The following is a 19803-nucleotide window of genomic DNA, read 5'->3' on the forward strand; positions in this document are numbered from 1 at the left end:
CATTTTGAGATCACATGACTAGCTGAACACAAATCACACCTGTGGAATAAATTGTATATAACTGTATATAACTGAATTATAAAACATTTACATGACAACAGAAACAACTGAAAACTTTTTAATGATACATCCACACAACTAGGTGTCAGTATTAATCCCAGATGTCTGCCTCAAAAGCAATTGCTGCATAAAATACAGCTAAAATGAGGTAAAATATAAATTGGTTGCATTGTCATTCAGCACTTGCCTGATTCTTCTCTTCCACTTTCATTCCTATTACATCTATCTATAATAATTTCCATTCTACTTTTCTATGCTGTGCAGCCCGGCACAGTTATGCTAATGCTTTCTGATAGCCTGTGATAGCGGAGCATCATATTGACTTTGATCCACAGAGCGACAGATGCCCCCACAGATTGAGAAGAGCTGCCGCCCCGGGCCATTATTGTACACCACTTAATGGATACAATATGTAAATGAGAGTATTTTATGAGGCGCTGCTGCCCTCATATCAGCTTATCAGTTACGTGATGTGGAGTTATACAGCAGCCCAAGTGACACAAGGGAAAAAGACTCAGAGATGGAGAGGGGGGAAAAAAAACAGGGCAACTATAAATAGCAGCTCTGAGACAAAGAGAAAGGCCAAACACGAGAGAAAGAGAGAGAAAACACAACACAATCGATTCTTGCAGAACCAGGTATTCCTCTTTAATTCAAATCACTGGATTCATACACAGCAAACCAATGCTTGGGCTCATTAAAAGGGCAAATCTCACACACACACACACAAATAAAAACACGTCTGGATCACAGTTCATGAAATATGAAGATAAAAAGCTCTTTCTTTAAACAATAAAGCTAATATTTGGGCGAAAATTCAGAGTATTTTTAGGATGTTTGTTTATTTTCAGCACAGTTCTTATTAGATTCGCGTCAAGGTAATGTTTGCTGCAATGAAAGTAAAGCAAAAATAACAATAATACTGAAAAATATCTCCATATTTCTGCAGATTTGAAGCGAAATATGACCAGGACGTGTTTTCAACAGGATTTGGTGAGATTCACTGAAGAATAACCCTCTAGAAGCACACAAACACAAGGGAGCTTGCAGCTATTTTGAATAAACCGTCTGCCGCATTTACAAGCAACTGTGTGCAGTAACTATAGGCAATCATGTCTCAGAGGCCGTGTTTATAACAATAAAGCACTAAGCTTTATATCACAACGCTGCGAAAAAGCATATTGCTGGTATAATTATAAACAAGAGCTAGTTTAATATCAACTGTACAGTGTTCGCACAACTATAAAACACCAAAAGAAAACATACCGGACGAGCTTGTCTTATTAACAGACAGGATTTCTATTGAAACTATGCTCTCTTAGTTAGAAAACGAGGGCTGTATTTTTAGACGCAGCCCATATAAACACGAGCATGTGCAATCACACCTCTAGCAGGTATAAACAATACACATCAGAAGTCATTCAACACAGTTCAGCAGATACACTCGCAATATGCTGCAAGTCATTTGTTCAAAAATAGATTAGAGAGATATTAGAAACTGATTGAAGAGAGCGGGAAAACAACGATATGACGCAGTTCAGCTTACACAAGCAAAAGAAACACTTGAAATTGAGCAACGTGACAAAGTAGGAGCTCAAAATGGATGCAAAAGATGATTTTCTTCCATCTTCCCCAATTAAATATGGGACACATTCAAAATCCAGAATTGAATGTTCTGTTTCTCGTATTTTAATGAAACAATAAAACACATTTGCTCTCGGCAACGACTGACAAGCCTGAAATGCAGAAACGCTTTATACATGAATGAGAAATCAACATAAATGACAATTCTGTCATGGTTTTTGCTTTTAACTTTACATTTGATAATGTAAAGGTTTCCCCATGGAACACAACAGGGTAAATTTAGCAAATCCAGTTTTCAACACCAAAAGTCAACAGAGCAGAGAGAAATGCAATTCATAACAGTAAATAAACAGTAAAAAAAAAACTGAACAACAAACGAAACATGTTTTTTACAGTATAAGCTAAACTAAACTAAAATAAATTTTCCCTATTCCTAAATTTGAGTTATATACACTAATTATGTTTTTTTTGGTCAAGTTTGGAGCTTAAAAGCTTAATTGTGGCCTTCATTATGCAATGCTACACTACCTGACAAAAGTATTGTTGCCTATCCAAGTTTTAGGAGCAACAAAGAACAACTTGACTTCTGGTTGATCTGATATCAGAAGTGGCTTATATGAAAGGCCAGTGGCGTAGCGGACGTGATTAGGGGGCCCCACGTCGTCGAGATTTTCAATAATTGAAAATCCGGCAACCGCAATAATCAAACTCTTGGGAACAACTGTGGTCGGAACCAAAGTTCACAGGTCTGTGTTCTCTGAACTCCTCTCAAGCGGTAGATTACTTCATTCTGATTGGTTGCCGCTGAACCGCGTCATAGCTCATACCATAAAGTTGACTTCATTTCAACTCTCCTCGATGCCCACACAGAAGAAGACGCGCCGCGCTGTTCCTCGCCGCCGGTTCTCGTTAAAAATGAATGATTTCTGGCTACTTTGACGCTCTCGCCGCTTTCGGTTTGTGATACCTCCTCAGTTTGTGAAGGCTTCCCTGCGTTGTCGCTCCACCCCGCCCCCTTTTCCGCTCCTCAGTTTGTGATCGCTCCTCAGTTTGTGAGGGCTTCCCTGCGTTGTCGCTCCACCCCGCCTCCCTTCCCCGGTCCTCAATTTGTGACCCCCCCCCAACTGGGGGCCCCGTCAGTGATCCCTGCAGGGGGGCCTCCGCATTTTGCGCTACACCACTGTAAAAGGCAACGCCTCTAGATAACACTTATTTTACCAAAATAAAATCTGACCTTAATTTCTATTGATTTCAATAGGACAGTAAGGTCTGACTTTGCTCAGACATAAGACGTGTCACTTAACAAAAATAATGTGCACTATAGAATAAAAAGTCATGGTGCAGTGAAAAATAGTTAATATTGTGTATGACTCCCATGAGCTTGGAGGACTGCATCCATCCAGTAACTTATTAATAAAGTCATCTGGAATGCCAAAAAAAGCGTTCTTGCAGGACTCCCAGAGTTCATCAAGACTATTTGGATTCGACTTTGTCAATAATGTTCATATCTGGTGACTGGGCTGGCCCATCCTGGAGCATCTTGACCTTCTTTGCTTTTAGGAGCTTTGATGTGGAGGCTGAAGTATGAGAAGGAACGCTATCCTGCTGAAGAATATGCCCTCTCCTGTGGTTTGTAATGTAATGGGCAGCATAAATGTCTTGATACCTCAGACTGTTGATGCTCATCTCGTGCATGCCCTCATAATGAATGTAACCTCAATCTATGATTTTTTTCTTCACCAAACTTGACTTATTTCTGTCAGAATCATGAGTAGATGCAGGTTCCAATAAGTCTTCTGAAGTATTCATGGTGATTGGGATGCAGTTTAGAAGATCTACCCTCTGCCACTTTTCCAAATGATCAACTAGAAGTCAACTTATTATTTGTTGATCTTACAACTGGGATCGACGACAAGACTTTACTCAGGTAATGTAGATTATTACTTCCTTATTTTGCAAAATTCCCCCTATTATGCTCAACAGAATGCAGATTTTGTTTTCGAAAAACCTTATGACAGGATTTTGGCAGATCATACAGTCAGAGAATGGCACAAACGGATGCATTTGAAAGCAGAAAGAGATTAATTCACATACTGGAGTCATAAAACTGAAAACATTGCATTCATGTTTCAGCGTATTATATATATATCTTATATGCAAGAACACTCTTGGATCATTTGTTTCTTTTTTTTTGGCCAACCCACTGTGCTAAATGCGATTACCTAACAAACTACAGCGAACCGACAGCAGCATGTGAGGAGTTTCAATGAGGTCAGAACTTGAAGCAAGTTACACTCTCATCTACAAAGAAGTGAGGCAAACTAGCTACTTGCTTACTGAGCATAAAAGTGCATTTTACCACATGCGTCATCAAAATATGCCAGCTGAGCAATCATCTGTGAACGTTATCTCGGAAGATAACCAATTACTTCAGCACAACAGTTAGACCTATGATTACATACTTCAATAAATATAGAACTATCAGTTTATTACACAAATGAATAATTTAGCGTTTAAATAATAAATAATACACTAGATTACAACACTCATCGAATAAGCCGGTAATGAAACAACTCCGCCCTATAATACATTCCTTCAACATCTCTGAACTGGGCTGATTCAAGAACAGTTGGCAAACAAGACACTTGGGAACACGGATGCCTCAGATAAACTCTACTCACGTATACGAACGTAGATGCTTTTAGCGATTTTCTCTGAATTGCAACATCGAAAACGATACATGCTGCATTCTCTGTGTTGCCACAAGGGGTGCAGTTCTTTAAAGTCAGGGTAGGTTTACATGACAATGACTACAAAAGTAAACGTTTCATTTGCATGTATGAGATGATCAAATGAGATGTCAAAACAATCCCTTTTCACAAATCTGCACAAATTACCAAAATGCTGCGTTATTCATTAGGGATGTCCACATTTGATCACGTGATCGGAAATCAGGCCTTATCATGCTGTTTCAGACTTGATCGGAATCAGACGTTACCTCCTGATCAGGACTCAAATACGTATTCATTTACTTTATTTGATATATATTCTCATTATTTTTAACACATCTATAGTTATGCGGTGGCACAGAGTTAGACCTCTTTCTTGACTTTACACTGAAAGAGCAACATATGCGGCATGACATCACTTAGTTGCAGAGATGCTATTGGTTAATTATGTGTGTGGTCTGAAGGTATTATAAAGTTGATGACAATAACATTGCCATAGCAAACTGTGCGATATGTAAAAGTGAGATTGCCTGCTGGGTATTTTAAGTTGAGGTGCTCTTTGTTTTTATATTACAGTTTACTTTATATTTACTGTTGTACTAACGCACAAAAGTGAAGACTTTATGTTTTTTATTACTTGATTGTTCAAGCTACCTCATAGAAGTGCTCTGTTTATTAACAGAGTTGTTGAATGTAAAAATAAGGAACATCCTGGATCTGTTTCTTGGCTCTTTTGTTTTACCTTTTTATGTAATATAGAAGTATCGGATCGGGTTTTGGTATCGCTAGATACTCAAAATCAAATAACTCGGATTTGAGGGCAAAAAACCTGATCGGGACATCCCTATTATTCATGACAATCCAGTAGTTAGCGCCATTGTTTATTAAGTATTTACGCATGTCTTTAGACTGAACATGTAAACATGAGCAATAAACATGACATCACTGTATTTACAAAATCCTTCATTTGATATTTTAAGGTAGAGACAATAACTGTCTCTTTTGTACTCCATTTTCAGGTTTCCAAAATCAATGTTGAAGGTTTTGGTTACAAATGTTATCATGTAAACTTACCCTTAGTTAAACTTTCATGATTTGTATAGCTACTAGCTAGCTACCCGAATAACGCCACATTCAATGAAATGGCTTAAAATATTTAAGTGTAATTGTGTAGCTGCCTTGTGTGACTGCAAACATATTATGGTTAAGATATATTAAAGTTGTAAATGTGTCGATTCTGTGTCAAGACAATGGGATTTGGACAATGCCTATATATTGAAAGTCAAAATAATTTACAGATTTGATGAAGTTTATTTACCAAAGATTATGCCAGACTAGCAGAATATACTTTTTTTGTATAAAATATTGATGTATTGATGTGTAAAATATTGATGGATGGCACATTGCCAATCAATTTACAATGTCTGGTTCATAAATCTCTTCTAAATCCAAACAAGTTCAATTACTTTCCAGTTTCATTTTCAGCTAAATTAAATATTTGACTAAAATGACACAATTGTCTAAGCATTTGCATCTGTGTTTGCATACTGCGTAGAGTAAATTTCCGGCATGGTTTCAGTAAAGAAACCAACAAGTGTACAATACTGATATATAGCTTTATGAACTACACCATAGAAGTTCATTTGGGTAAACTAAAATACAAAATTCCATCTAAAATGTATTGGAATTGTTTCACCCAGTAGCAGTTTTACAATTCTCACATTAGTCTTTTGAATATTTCAATAGATTATTTGACACTTTTCAATACTTACTGTATAGAAAACACAAATTCTCCACACTTTCAAAGACTGAATTTGCCAATTCGACCTACTGTACAAACAAATATCTCAACTTTCCTAATTCTAAACAGATCAATGGCACAAATAATAAATGGAATGTTATTTTACATTAAAAAACACAATTGATACTAAAATTATTTTCCTATAATACTTGTGTTCTTTTACAAAGCAAGATTTTTGGCAATATGCAATAGCAAACGATAACACAGTCTTTAATACTTTTACACTACTGATCTAAGATAGGCTTTTGTTCAGGAGAAACAGGGAGTGTTCGGGTAGAATAATGCTGAGTTAGTCTTATACCACAGGAGATTGTTGTTTCCCACCCTTGGGTTTACCACACCATCAATCTATCTTCAAACTAATACATTGGCAAATGGCTGTTGAAGCGTGTTTTCAACTGCAGATAAGGATGTGGTGGCTGGAGCCGTCTGAACTGTGCTGTGTGACAGAAAAAGCAGAATACCGACTGGAATGGTGGCCCGGGGTCTGGAGGGCAGGAAAGGGAGGCTCTCTAGGGCTCCCAGTCGTCGTCATGGTGCTGAGAGGCGATGATGACCACCACGGTGAGAATGGTGCAGAGCACAATAGAGGCGATTCCCACAGCCAGACTGATGAAGGAGAAGTTACGTGCTTCACGTGAGGCAATCTCCGCTGTAACCATGTCACCTCGAGCAATGGCGGTACGAACCTAAAAAAAATGAAGACCTCTTTAGTGGCTGACACTTAATAAATTGTCATATTACTGTAAGCTTTTTAGAATGTCATATAATTCTCAAGTGTCCTAAGAAAATTTTGTTTCTCAATATGCATTCTTAAGCAATCTTACGCTCTTAATAAACACCATCATCAACCGGCAAAGTTCAATTTCGCTACTCAAGACTACAAGAACATGGGACGTGTGAAAGAACCTGCATGTGATGCTTTTGATATAGAGCAGTGGTTCTCAAACTGTGGTACTTGTACCACTATTGGTGTGCGGGCTTCCTTTTAGTGGTAGGCTAAGAAATCAAATATGTCATATGTACATGCTACATTTATTTAAAAATGTATCAAAAATTATTTATATATGAATATGATCACATTTAGCTTATATTTCCAGGTGTTGATAAATAGGCTACTATATGTTAAAATAGTATGTTCATATGTTTAGGCACAAGAGTTTTTTTTTTTTTTTTTACTTTTTAAGAATAGTAACCTATCATTTTTTACTTTTAAAAGCAAATTTGAATTTAAATGTTGACGTTTTTAGTTTTTTTTTTAAAGTTCAAACTATTTATTATGTTTTAAGTGGATTACATTAATCGTTTCAATTGGATTACAATAATATTCATAATAATAGGATTGAATCTGCTTCGCTTTTGAACTGTACAGAGCTGTAGCTGCTTCACTGGGCCTACTACGCTGCTATTTCAAAACTGCTTATTTTGGTGGTACTTGGAGAGACAATGTTGTTTTCTGAGGTGGTACTTGACGAAAAAAGTTTGAGAACCACTGTTATAGAAGATGAATCGAATGCAAATTCTGGGTGCAGCACTCACTCAAAATCTCAAAGCCATTGCAGCTAAATAAAAGAAGGATATAGCTTTTTCTTATTATTATTTATAGTTCAGATATACAGCCTAACTTGTTTATCCCAGGAGTTGTTCTAAATGAGACAGTGAAAGTAAGTATTCACATGAACATTTTAATAAAGGCATAAACACATGGATTTTTGGGCACACGGCATTTTTGCCTCATAGACTTTCATTCATACGCATGCAAATACAACATGTGTATACTATACATACAGTGGAAGAAAAAAGTTTTGAACACTTTACGTTTTTTCCTGGAAATAAACTTAACCTTTGGTAAACACCCAAAACAATACTAACATAACAAACAAAATAAATTCTGAAAAATGAGTAATGTGCAATGAGAAAGTACTGAACTACTGAAATGTATTTAATAATTCATATAAAAGGCTTTTTGGGTTATGGCAGCTTAAAGACGCCTCATATGAAGAATGAAGTCACTTAAAGGTGTGATTTTTTCACACACTTCAACAGAGTGTAAAAAAATTGATGGTTCTGTGAGTCTCGTCTATCAAATCAGATCTTCATGTTGTTTTTATTGGATTCAAGTCAGGTGATTGGCTGGGCCATTCTACAGCTTAATTCTCTTATTCTGAAAGCATTTGAGTGTTTCCTTGGCTTTGTTTTGGATCATTGTCTTGCTGAAATGTCAACATTGGTTTCATCTTCATCATCCTGCTAACGTAGATGTTGGACTGAAGCAGCTAATATTCATTTACAATGACGAAGGGCAGAGGATTGCTGAATAACTACTGAGAGATTTCAGCTGCTGTCTGGGCTTTCAGTGCTTTTCTAAACCTCTCCTTCTTCATGTGTTCTATACTGTCTTATTTAATTTTATTACACATAACTAAATTTGTAAACTATTTAATATTTTTTTCTTTGCATACATGGATTTCTTCGGTTGTTACCGACATCCGGTGAAATGTCAAGTTCAACAACACCTTTAGAAATATGTTTTCTGAGAAAAATGGTGACGTGTTCAATAATTATTTTCCCAACTATGTGTGTGTGTGGATGTGTGTGTTTGTGTTCAATCAATGTAAATAAAGTTATCATATATGGTTCTATAAAATGTTAAATATAAAGGCCAAAACATTAAAGCAGTTTGATAAAAAACTTATTAAACTGAACAGATAAAATGGCATTTCTAAAAAATTTGTTGAGGACAAAATGCTGTCTGCATGAACTACATATAAGAATAAAGAGAAAATAAGACTAAACCATAGACTTTTACATGTTAACATTATTAAAATGTATTTTAAATGAACTGAACTAATTATTTATACAGTCCATTGTTGCTAAACCATCATTGTTAAAATGACAAACGTGTGACCACGTTACTACGATTTCAGAATAAAAGTTAAAACTAGCTAGTTAATTTCTCAATCTATGCATGAACGCATGCTGAGTTACATTATTACACGTTCCCTTCATTTAGTTGCATCATACTTGCGGGAAGATGAAATAGAAATGATTGATATCTTAGTCCAGATGTTACCAGAGCCCTGTCTGGACTCACTGACCTGCACAGCTTTGATGATGGCGATTATTCCTGTGGGCCAAAAGCAGCAGACGGTGGTTAGGACGGCGATGGGCAGGTAATCATGAGGAGGACGACGGGACTCCATCAGAGCAATGCCGTTTGGCATATGCATGGCCATCTGGCCTGGGGCAACACCTGGATGAGGCGCACCATTTGGCATGTAAGGCTGCGCCTGAGAACAGACACAAACAAGAAAAAAAAAACGTTTCAACTGGTGCAAAATTAAGGTACATAATCGAAATATTTTGTGGTTAAGAAAAAGATCTGGGCTCTCATTTAGATATGTGGCTTTCGCACAAAATGGGGCTGGAAATGTAAATACACCACATCCCATGCAAACTTGACAGGAGAATGGGCACAGCTTTAAGTAAACTAAAAACTAAAATTTAACTTAAATATTGACTTAATTGATCCACTTTTAACAATCATGTGATATGTGTGTGTCATAATCATTAGTAAATAAATTTCAATTTATTTTGTTCACTTTTAGGAAGGTTTCAAATGATCTTACGTAGTTATGAATGAAACCCCTGCTCTCACAGACAGTTTGCAAATCATGCAGCGTTCAAAATTAACCAGCCAGTGGTAGATAAATAGAACTACCTATTTTACAATTTATGTTTAAAAGGAACATGGTATAATTGAATATTACTCAATTTTGTTGTCTTTATTTTGAACTTGTATGCTTCATATAATGCTTTGTATTGAGGAAATTGTATTTTGAAAATGACGTGCATACGGAGCAGACTGAGATTGCTACTTTAGTGAAGATGGAAAGATATCTTAAATGACTCATTATATGTGAAAAGTTTATTATTAAATGTTTTAACACTCTCCGGACAAGGTTAGTGTTTACTAAATATTATGTACAGTATATTGTGTGTTTCAGCTTTGTGTTGAAGTATTTAAAATACGATGTTGAGCTGCTAAGTTGGCATTAAGCTAATACATGCACTATTGATTTAATGTTCTTATTTTTGCATTCTGTTTCGCTTGAACATTGTTGTTTCATTCAATTTATCATGAAAAGCATCAGTTTAAGTTTTGACCATCTCTTGGAGAGGATGCTAGTCTTTTGTGTGTGATTTGTATTGTGCAGCACACTGGTCAATCTTTGTTTGAGTTTAATAAGGCTAAAAAAATAAAATTGACATGGGCATGACAAGCACAAGAGCTGAAATAGCACAATTACTGCATAAAATCTAGACCATAATGGCATAATATTGTATATAAGACTGATTTATTCAAATGATAGTTCTGTTGCAAAAACAGATAACTCCATTTTTTTATTTTATAAATCATTATAAAGATTTATAACTTAAACTGTTGTGAACTAAAGTTTTCCCCCCCAGTTAAATGCATAAAAGTGAAGAAAAAATAAATAATTATTAGTATTATAACTTTACTATTTAAGTGGAATTCTTTTGTAATATTAAAATAATATCATCAGATATTTATTACTAAATTTGGTTTATTATTATTATTAATATTATTATTATTTTCATTTATTTAGACCAAATCATAGCCACAGCTAAAATATTTGGGTGAATTACATGTTATTTCACATAAAAAAAAATAAAAAAAATGCAATGAAAGTTTATTTGTTCTGCATGCATTTAACATAGCAAAGACCCATAGTTATATAAACCTTCACAATATTTCTGTGGTAATATCATATGAGTGGATTGCAAAATTATTCTAAAATAATTTTACTATTAAAAATGCAATTTCAGATGCAAAATGTCCATGTTTTATTAATACTTTTTTTCTTTTATTATTAATTCCTAATATTGGCAGTCAAGAGTTATAAAAAGTTACAATAAATCATGCCTCTTATCTATAAGATATATCTCCGTCTTATCTATAAGTATATCTCCATCTTGCACACACTGGTTTTTGGCCTCCAGGGATGTAAGGCAGTTAAATCCCATCTCACATAATTATTTGAACATTAGAAAAACCTGCATAATTTATATAAAGATTCTGGATATGGCTATTAAAATGCCCAGAAACACATAATGTTCATAGAAATTTCACTGTAATGTACTGTAATATCTTGGGCTGCTCTGCTTTCTTGTTGTATGCTGTACCTGTTAGCACATGGTATTAGGATGCTTTTTAGTTGTTCAGATCACATGTAGATGAGACAGAGATATTTATACCCATTTTTAAAATCAGTTCGTGACTAAAATTGACCGCTTTCGATCACCATTTTCCTGTTTCTTTAAAAGAACACTTCCTTTTACAAGTCACCTAGAGTTTAACAGTAGTGTTTTACCAGTTTTGGATCTATTCCGCGCATATTCAGGCCTGACGGGAGCACTTTTAGCTTAGCTTAGCATAAATCATTGAATTGGATTAGACCATTAGCATCTTATTTAAAAATATTAAAAAACAGTCAATAATTTTTTAATTCCAATGTAATAACCAGGGAACTTTGCTGCCTTACCATGGCTCCAGCAGGCGCAATGATATTACTCAGCATTTGAAAATAGCCTGCTTCTGGTAACTAGGTAACAGCACTGTGTAATATCACTGGATCTGCTGCAGCCATGGTATGACAGCAAAGTAGACAAGCTCAAGACATTTAAAACCCATTTACATCTGTCCACTTGTGATCTGATCGACAAAATGACACAAATCCTCACTCACCCCTGTGCCTATAGGATAAACGGGCACATAGGCTGTGCAGGGCTGCAGTTGTAGGGGGTATCCTGGATGTAAATAGCCCACAGGAGGATGCGGGACGGTGCCCACTGGTCCATGTGTTTGCACTGGGTATCCATTCGGAGCTCCCTGGGGTCCAAGCGTCCCAGAGTGGAATTGTGTTTCCTGCAGATATCCATCAGACCCCGGTGGAGGAGGCGGAGGAGGGTAGTTAGGCTGCGGGGCACAGCCGGGTGGAGGGGGATGTGGGGGCATGTTGGGGTCCTGGGTGGGCAGGTATGGAGGTGGAGCCATCTGCATCATGGGCTGAGACATAGGCTGTCGCCCTGCTGCTTCCTCCAGTCCTGAACCAAGACAGATTCACAATCAAACACCCCAGAAGACATTAGCTATGTTTCCATCCACATATTTTTATGCACATTTTGGATATGCGCATAAAAAATTGGGTGAATGGAAACGCCAAGATGCGCATACATTTAGAAAATGGCTATAAACAACATGTGTATAACTGAGTTGGATAAACTTTTTATTCCTTAGGATAAACAATGATGGAAACACCGAACAAATTTCAGTATGCGCATTTAAAAAGGTCAAATGATTTTGTTATAAGAGATCATGTGATGATAAAAATGTGTTGGAATGGACAAACCAGCAGGCTGAGCACATTGTAAAACATCTAAAATTGTTTCGGTCATTCTGAATGGCTTAACCCAGGGCTGTCCAAACTTAGTCCTGGAGGGCCGGTGTCCCTGCAGGGTTTAGCTACAACTTGCTTCAACAGACCTGCCAGGAAGTTTCTAGTATATCAAGTAGGAGCTTGATTAGCTGGTACAGGTGAGTTTGATTAGGGTTGAAGCTAAACTCTCCAGGACACCGGCCCTCCAGGACCGAGTTTAGACACCCCTGGCTTAACTGTTTCAGTATTAGTGTTATTATTACGTTAATTACCTCCAGAATAGTCAAGGGAGTCTGTGCTTCGTGTCTCATGCCTTCAATCGCCACCATCACATGTTCATTGTGTGTCAGCATTGTCTTCTGAGATGCAAGTAATTTATTAAATAAAGAAAAGATTCATGCAGCAAATTTTGTTTTTACATTTGATATTTATGGTTGATTAATCAGGAAGTGACGATTTTGTTCTCTTTGACTCATTGGATAGAAACGCTGCTTTATTTGCATGTGAAATTAGCAAAAAAATTTTAAATACTGACTATTTCAAGATAAAAATGTGATGCGACATAAATTTGAGCCACATATTTGCTTCGGATTAAAGCCGTGATTCTCAAATTGTGGTTCGTGTACCACTAGTGGTACGTGAGCTTCCTTCTATTGGTACGCTGAGGACTCAAATACGTCATATGTACATGCTATATATTTAAAAATGAATCAAAACGATTTGTATATGATTATGACAATGTATAGCCTACATTTATGAGGTCCAGGCAACATTTCCAGGTGTAATGAATAGGCTACTATATGTTAATACTTTACATTTAAGTACAGCACAGTAAGAACAGTAACTTGCCATTTTTAACTTTTAAAAGCACATTTTAATTTAAATGTTGACGTTTTTAGTTTTTTTTTGTTTGTTTGTTTTTTTACATTTAAGCACAGTACAGTCTTAACGTTCAGACTATTTATAATGTTTAAAGTGGCTGACAATAATAAATATTCTTAATAATAGTAATTAATCTGCCACGTTTTTGAACTGTGCAGAGCTGCAGTTGCTTAATTTGGTCTATTACGCTAAGTATTTCAATACTGCTCATTTTGGTGGTACTTGGTGAGACAATTTTTTTCTCGGGTGGTACTTGATGAAAAAAAGATTGAGAACCACTGGATTAATGTATCTGCAAAATAGCTAAAGGTTTTTTACCCATTGAAAAATGTAAAATCTGCCAACATATTTGGTGAAATCACGTGGTAGGGATAAATAGTGACAGCAAAAAGTGCATTTGTCCACATTTGTGTCCACAAGTTCAGAAGAAGTCCAAAAAATGAATTGGCCATTTATTTTCTCTATATGGAAGGTGATTTTAACAGTTAACTCAGAGGTCCCCAGCTCAAATGTACAATTTCTAACATTTTTAATTGTGTGAAAGAAATATATGAATGAGGAAGCCAAACTGTAAAATGTCATGGATGTATAAGTAACGGGCAATTTATACTTCAGCGTCAAGTGCAAGCGGAGAGTCCGCTATCGCCTTCACACAGTTGCATGCCCTACTATTTTAACACACGTCATGACAAAACAACAACAAGGGGTGCAGAATCTGTGATTGATTGGTCAGCTTGTAGTGGTGACTATTGTGGGTGGAGTCGAGAACTATGGGAGCTGGTCGGTGGGTGGAGGGTAAAAATTACTTCAGAAAGATGGCAGCTATTTATATTTTATTTTCACACAGAGATTGATAACTCTGTTAGTAAAATCTGTATTTAGTGATTCTTGAAGCATTATATTTCAATATGGACACTTAAAATATATGTGGAAAATGCTATTTTCCCCCCAATGTTTACATGCTTATTACTTAAACATTTACGTCATTAGGGATGGGTGATTAATTGAAATGAAATTTTGTCAGATAAGCACAGTTGTGTGATCAGTAGTAAGTCTTGTCCAAAGCTAGAAGGCGCTCTCATGCAGAAACTCCAAACACCCTCAAAAAAGAATTGCATTATGAACTGAAAATGTAACTACAGAACATTAAATGATTCAGCAGACTAATAATCACATGACTGCAGAATTGAGTATTTACTTAAACAGCTGTCAATATGACAGAACAATTGTCATTATAGTTGTATTAAATCGGTTTCAGTCTTGAATGTGATATTGCGCAGCTTATTAGTGAACTAAAACTCTGTGTAGTAAAAGCTGCTCCATCTGAAAGCACATGCTTGAGGTTTACTGACAAATGCGTATGACAATCCACCTTCAATTAATCAACCAGCCCTAAACAATATCCCAATATCTTTTTGAGTTATAGTCTAAATACACTATTTCTGTGGTATCTACATTGTAAGACATTTTGTATTAATTGTAAAATTGTACACATTTTCAAAGATTGACCCTTTTTAAAGTACTGTTATGACATGTTTATGGTCATCATAATCTAAATCCTTTAATGTTTTTATTATTTTATATAATTAATTAATTAAGTATGAACATTTATATGCATTTATGAATGTACTGTGGCATGTGTTTAAGACAGTTCCTGTGTTCTATTTTGGGGTGTATCTGTATGTGCAATGTGGGGTTGTAAGAGACAAGATTTTGGGAAAAAGCGAGTGTGCGCACTGGAGAGGGAGGAAGGGGTTTTCCGATTGGATGAGACAGGTATGTTCATTTCGAGTGTGTGACATTGTGGGTTTTCCAGCGAACACAAGGATTACTCTATCTGCAACGTGGCAAAGTTCAGTAAAAGACGAGTTTGAACTGTTAAATGCTTCCTGGCTTCTTTAGTTCGTTACAGTCTTACAATCTTTTTTTTTTTTTTCAAATTACAAAAAACGACTGACCGCTTATGTGAGGAGTTTCTAATGCAACGTTTATGGGGTTGAGAGTAAATTTGACATCGTTCTCTCTTCTGGCTGTTGTCATCAGACTATTTTTTTCCTTTTTCTAAAAGTCTTGATAATACCACCGTGAAGTTTTTCTTTCATTATTTCAGCAAATAGTTTTGTGGAAAAAATATTTGTTGTACTCTCCCATTCACTGCGCTCTAAGTTAGTTTACCCTACCATGATGCCTTCCGCTACCAAGAAACCCAGAAATTCGAAAAGGGTCTATTAAGTTCTTAATTAGAATTGATATGCATATTTTAAAATATATTGTAATTTGCAGTACTTGATTATGTCATTTACATTAGTTATTTCCCCCATTAAATCTGTTAAACACTGTCTTGTTCTTGCTTCATATGGAGAAAAAAAAACATCATGTCATTTGGTTTTTCACAGAAGTGGCAAGCAAGCTCTTTTGGGGAAATTAGCTTGATGCGACTCTCTAATTGGTGGATTTTTTAAAATAATTGTACATATTTATAGGTAATGTAGTTTTTCATCGAGACATTGTTATTTAAAAAAATGTTAATTATGAAATAATGCAGACTGACTTCAACAACAGCATATACCAACAGCAACTACCATAAGCTCAAATTATGTATATTAAAAGTTAGAAAATGTATATTATTCATATAATAAAAATAATATGTTTAAATTTATTTATGTATTTAAATTTAGGCAAATATACAAAAAAAATATCACTTGTATTTAATCTGCAAAATTCATTTACAGTAAACATTTAATGAGATTCAGACACGTTTATAGGTCACATGACAGAGTTTAGTTCAGTGTATGTAACTGTAAGAGACTACATCATTATGTAATCCTTCACTGCATAGACAGTTCAGGAAGGGGGAACTTAAGCACTTCAATTTATTTTTAATTGGTTGGAAGAGTTGGAAACACACTTAAGTATACATATTTAATGCAGAATTACCAAAGCCCATTTAAATAACCTTGACCTAACCTCAGTGCTATTTACAACCAGCAGAAGAGGTTTTACAATAAAATAATAAGATTTCAAACAAGTATGAATCATACAAATACTTTGATTCTTGTTGATTATCAGGTTGATAAAGTGGTGAAAGACAAGTGCAGCTTTCATTTAATAAGCTTAATTAGATTGTAGAAGAGACTACTGATAATACAAAAGGATTATTGATATAAAGAAACGTCTTCATCCAAACCATATCTGCGTAATGAACAATATCGCATTAGATTTGCTGGAGATTTTAGGGCCCTCCACAGCACAGCGCGGTGAATCACATACCTAAGGGACCTGCTGACTGAATAAGGCTCTTCAACCTCACACAACACCCTTTTAAACGACTTACACATTTCCTCATTTCTCACAAATCCGTTTACAATTTATGATTCAACACGACATATACGGCAGCTAATAAGATGCACAGAGGCTGTGTGTAAAAAAACTATACAAATGCCTACACAGACAGCATTTATGAGGATTATTAGCTCGTTTTAAGTCCAAGTCGATTCAAAAGCCGCATATGAAACTCCCCAAACGACCAGCATATGATATTAATTTGCACAATGGACTAACGCTACAGCAATTCGCGGCTTTGTTGCCTAGGTAGGAAACTCACCATGAATTGACACACGGTCTAAAATGTACGACTAACGTTATTCAGCATGGAAAACGGGTGAACAATGAAACAAACAAAAACATTGACAGCATAACATTTATAAATGGACATTTTATCGCTATTTAAAATATAAGATTCACACTAATTTTATTTGAATTACCTTCGATTTATTTTTTTCGTCCAGCTTAACGCAATTAGCTGTGAACAACTGCGAAATAAAATACATTTTACCGTGTTTTTCCGACGACATCGTGTTTATGTATCCGTTTCGGTGATGTTCAGTTTGTCTCTCCTGTAATAAATCCAAGCAGTGCGTCCGTCTTTGTGTCAGACCGCAACAGACGAAGCTGATGATTTCTCCAGGCTAATTATAACGCATCTTCAGATGGTAATCCTGATGTACACTGTGTAGAGGCTGTGGGTAAGCTGGGTTTAAAAGCCACTGGATGTTTGGTGCTGGTTTTTCACGGTCACACTGCAACATCCACAACATCAGCAGCAGCAGCAGCAGAAAAACAGGTTACAACGAACGCATCTAGTTACACTGAATTAGCCAGTGCGTCTTAAAGAGACAGCATCCATGCCGCACTCATGTAAAACAATTTAACAATAGTACAGTTGAGTTAATACATAAACGTGTACATAAATAAATAAATACAAATTAAAAGACATTATAAATAATCACTATGTCAACAATTAGTGCCCACCCATTTACTTTTTTGGCTTAGCTTGTTTGGGAAATATTTTTTTTATTGTGTGTGTGTGTGTGTGTGTGTGTGTGTGTGTGTGTGTATATATATATATATATATATATATATATATATATATATATATATATATATATATATATATATATATATATCTATATATATATATAAATAATTAATTAATTAATCAATCAATCAAACCCACCAGCTACAAGGTAAACAACATCAGAAATTTTTACTTTTTCCTTATTTATTCATTTTCCTTCGGCTTATTCCCTTTATTTATCAGGGGTCACCACAGCGTATGTTTTACACAGCGGATGTCCTTCCAGCACTGGGGAGCACCCATACACTCTTGCACTCACACACAAACACTACGGCCAATTTAGCTTATTCAATTTACCTTTTGTGCATGTATTTGGACTGTGCGGAAAACCAGAGCACCTGGATGGAACCCACACCAACACGAGAACATGCAAACTCCACATGCCAAATGACCCAGCCGGGGCTCAAACCAGCGACCTTCTTGCTGCGAGGCGACAGTGTTAATCACTGAGCCACCACGCCACCTTTTTTTCTCAACAAAAAATAAATCAGACAAAAAGTACAATAAGAGGTTTGCCTTTCATAATTAAAATTAAAACTAGCTTCAATCTCATTAGCAATAAACAATAATAGTTAATAGTTAATTCTAAAATGCATTCAAAACATATTCACTCACTTCAGCCAGCAGTGATCACTGATTCCGATGACATCATGCTGCAATTCAGCTTCACATCAGATTTTCTGTCCAATCAAATGTTCTCTAGAATCTGAGGTGTCCGTCCTCCAACACTATAAACAGACCTGATGCTATAGCTGAAATCATCATCTATTCAAATAATTGTTTTTTTTGCTAAAGACCATTTGAATGTTGCGATGTCATTGACCCATGCACATTTCCAGTTTGTTGTCAAACTATTTCATAACTATAACAAGAGGCAATTCAGTCATGACTTGACAATAAAACAGCTATCACAACATTATTTAGCAAAATGTGGAGCTTTTTGGATTCTCGGATGCTGTGAAAGTTAAAAAATGTAAAACAGGAAATAAGTTAGGACCATCGTTATTGTTTACATCCCTCAAAATGGTCTAGGAGCTTACCAATGGGGTGAATGAAGTCTGGATTGGTGATGGAGAATGGGAGAAATATGATTAGACAGAAAAATACAGCATATTACAGTACATGCAGTGGCTAAGAATCAATGACTCATTATTTCATCTTTCTAAAATGTAGAGAATTTAAAATAATTATTGGTTTAATTCACAGGTGTCAAACTCGGTTCCAAAAGGGCCGCAGCTCTGCACAGTTTAGTTCCAACCCTAATTAAACACACCTGATCAAACTAATTGAGTCCTTCAGGCTTGTTTAAAACCTACAGGTAAGTGTGTTGGAGCAGGGTTGGAACTAAACTGTGCAGGGCTTCGGCCCTCCAGGGATTGAGTTTGACACCCCTGGTTTAATTGATGAAAAAGTTGGCATAAACTGCTACAATCACAACAGGTATTTCTTTCAGATGAATTTCAAATGGCTCTATTAAAAATTGTGCATTAAAAGGAGATTAATATAGAGATAATTTTTTGTTTGTTATTTACTCTGAAAAACATTACTGTGAGCCCTTTAGGGTAAACTCAGGCAGGAGTTATTTAACATTGCCATAAAAAAGCCCTTCAGAAAGTAGCAGAGATGTTAAAATCAGTGACAAAATAAATACACTAGCTTTCATCAATAATATAGTGATAATCACAGAAAATCTGGAAGATTTTAACACCCTAACTAAACTTTTGATGAGAGAAAAGATTGGTCAAATGAGACAAACACCAAGTACAAAAATTTACACAAAACCAGAATCAAAGAAGAGGAGCGTTAAAAATTGATGGACACTAGTTTGAACAAGTCAGCGAATTAAAATATATCTTGGAGTAATCGTAT

At 35.8% G+C, this 19803-nt stretch overlaps 1 protein-coding gene across 2 annotated transcripts; it reads right to left on the reverse strand.

The window, feature by feature from the left end:
* Nucleotides 1-683: 683 nt before the first annotated feature.
* prrt1 (proline-rich transmembrane protein 1) lies at nucleotides 684-17600 on the reverse strand. 2 transcript variants are annotated; one of them, XR_015516830.1, is made up of 5 exons: nucleotides 17353-17600; nucleotides 11945-12303; nucleotides 9273-9464; nucleotides 2759-6863; nucleotides 684-2685 (listed from the first exon to the last, which is right to left on the reverse strand). XR_015516830.1 is itself a non-coding variant. In XM_087295825.1 (4 exons), the coding sequence occupies exons 1-4, from the start codon at nucleotides 17369-17371 to the stop codon at nucleotides 6687-6689; spliced, it is 747 nt and encodes a 248-aa protein (XP_087151951.1). In that variant the 5' UTR covers nucleotides 17372-17600; the 3' UTR covers nucleotides 684-6686. The 2 variants fall into 2 exon arrangements, 1 of the variants encoding a protein (XP_087151951.1); XM_087295825.1 differs by having other exon boundaries at nucleotides 684-6863.
* Between the last annotated feature and the right edge of the window lie 2203 nt (nucleotides 17601-19803).

The sequence above is a fragment of the Danio rerio genome, chromosome 19 (genome assembly GCF_052040795.2).
Source record: "Danio rerio strain M-AB ecotype USA chromosome 19, GRCz13ab, whole genome shotgun sequence".
In the NCBI taxonomy this organism is placed as follows: Eukaryota; Metazoa; Chordata; class Actinopteri; order Cypriniformes; family Danionidae; genus Danio; species Danio rerio.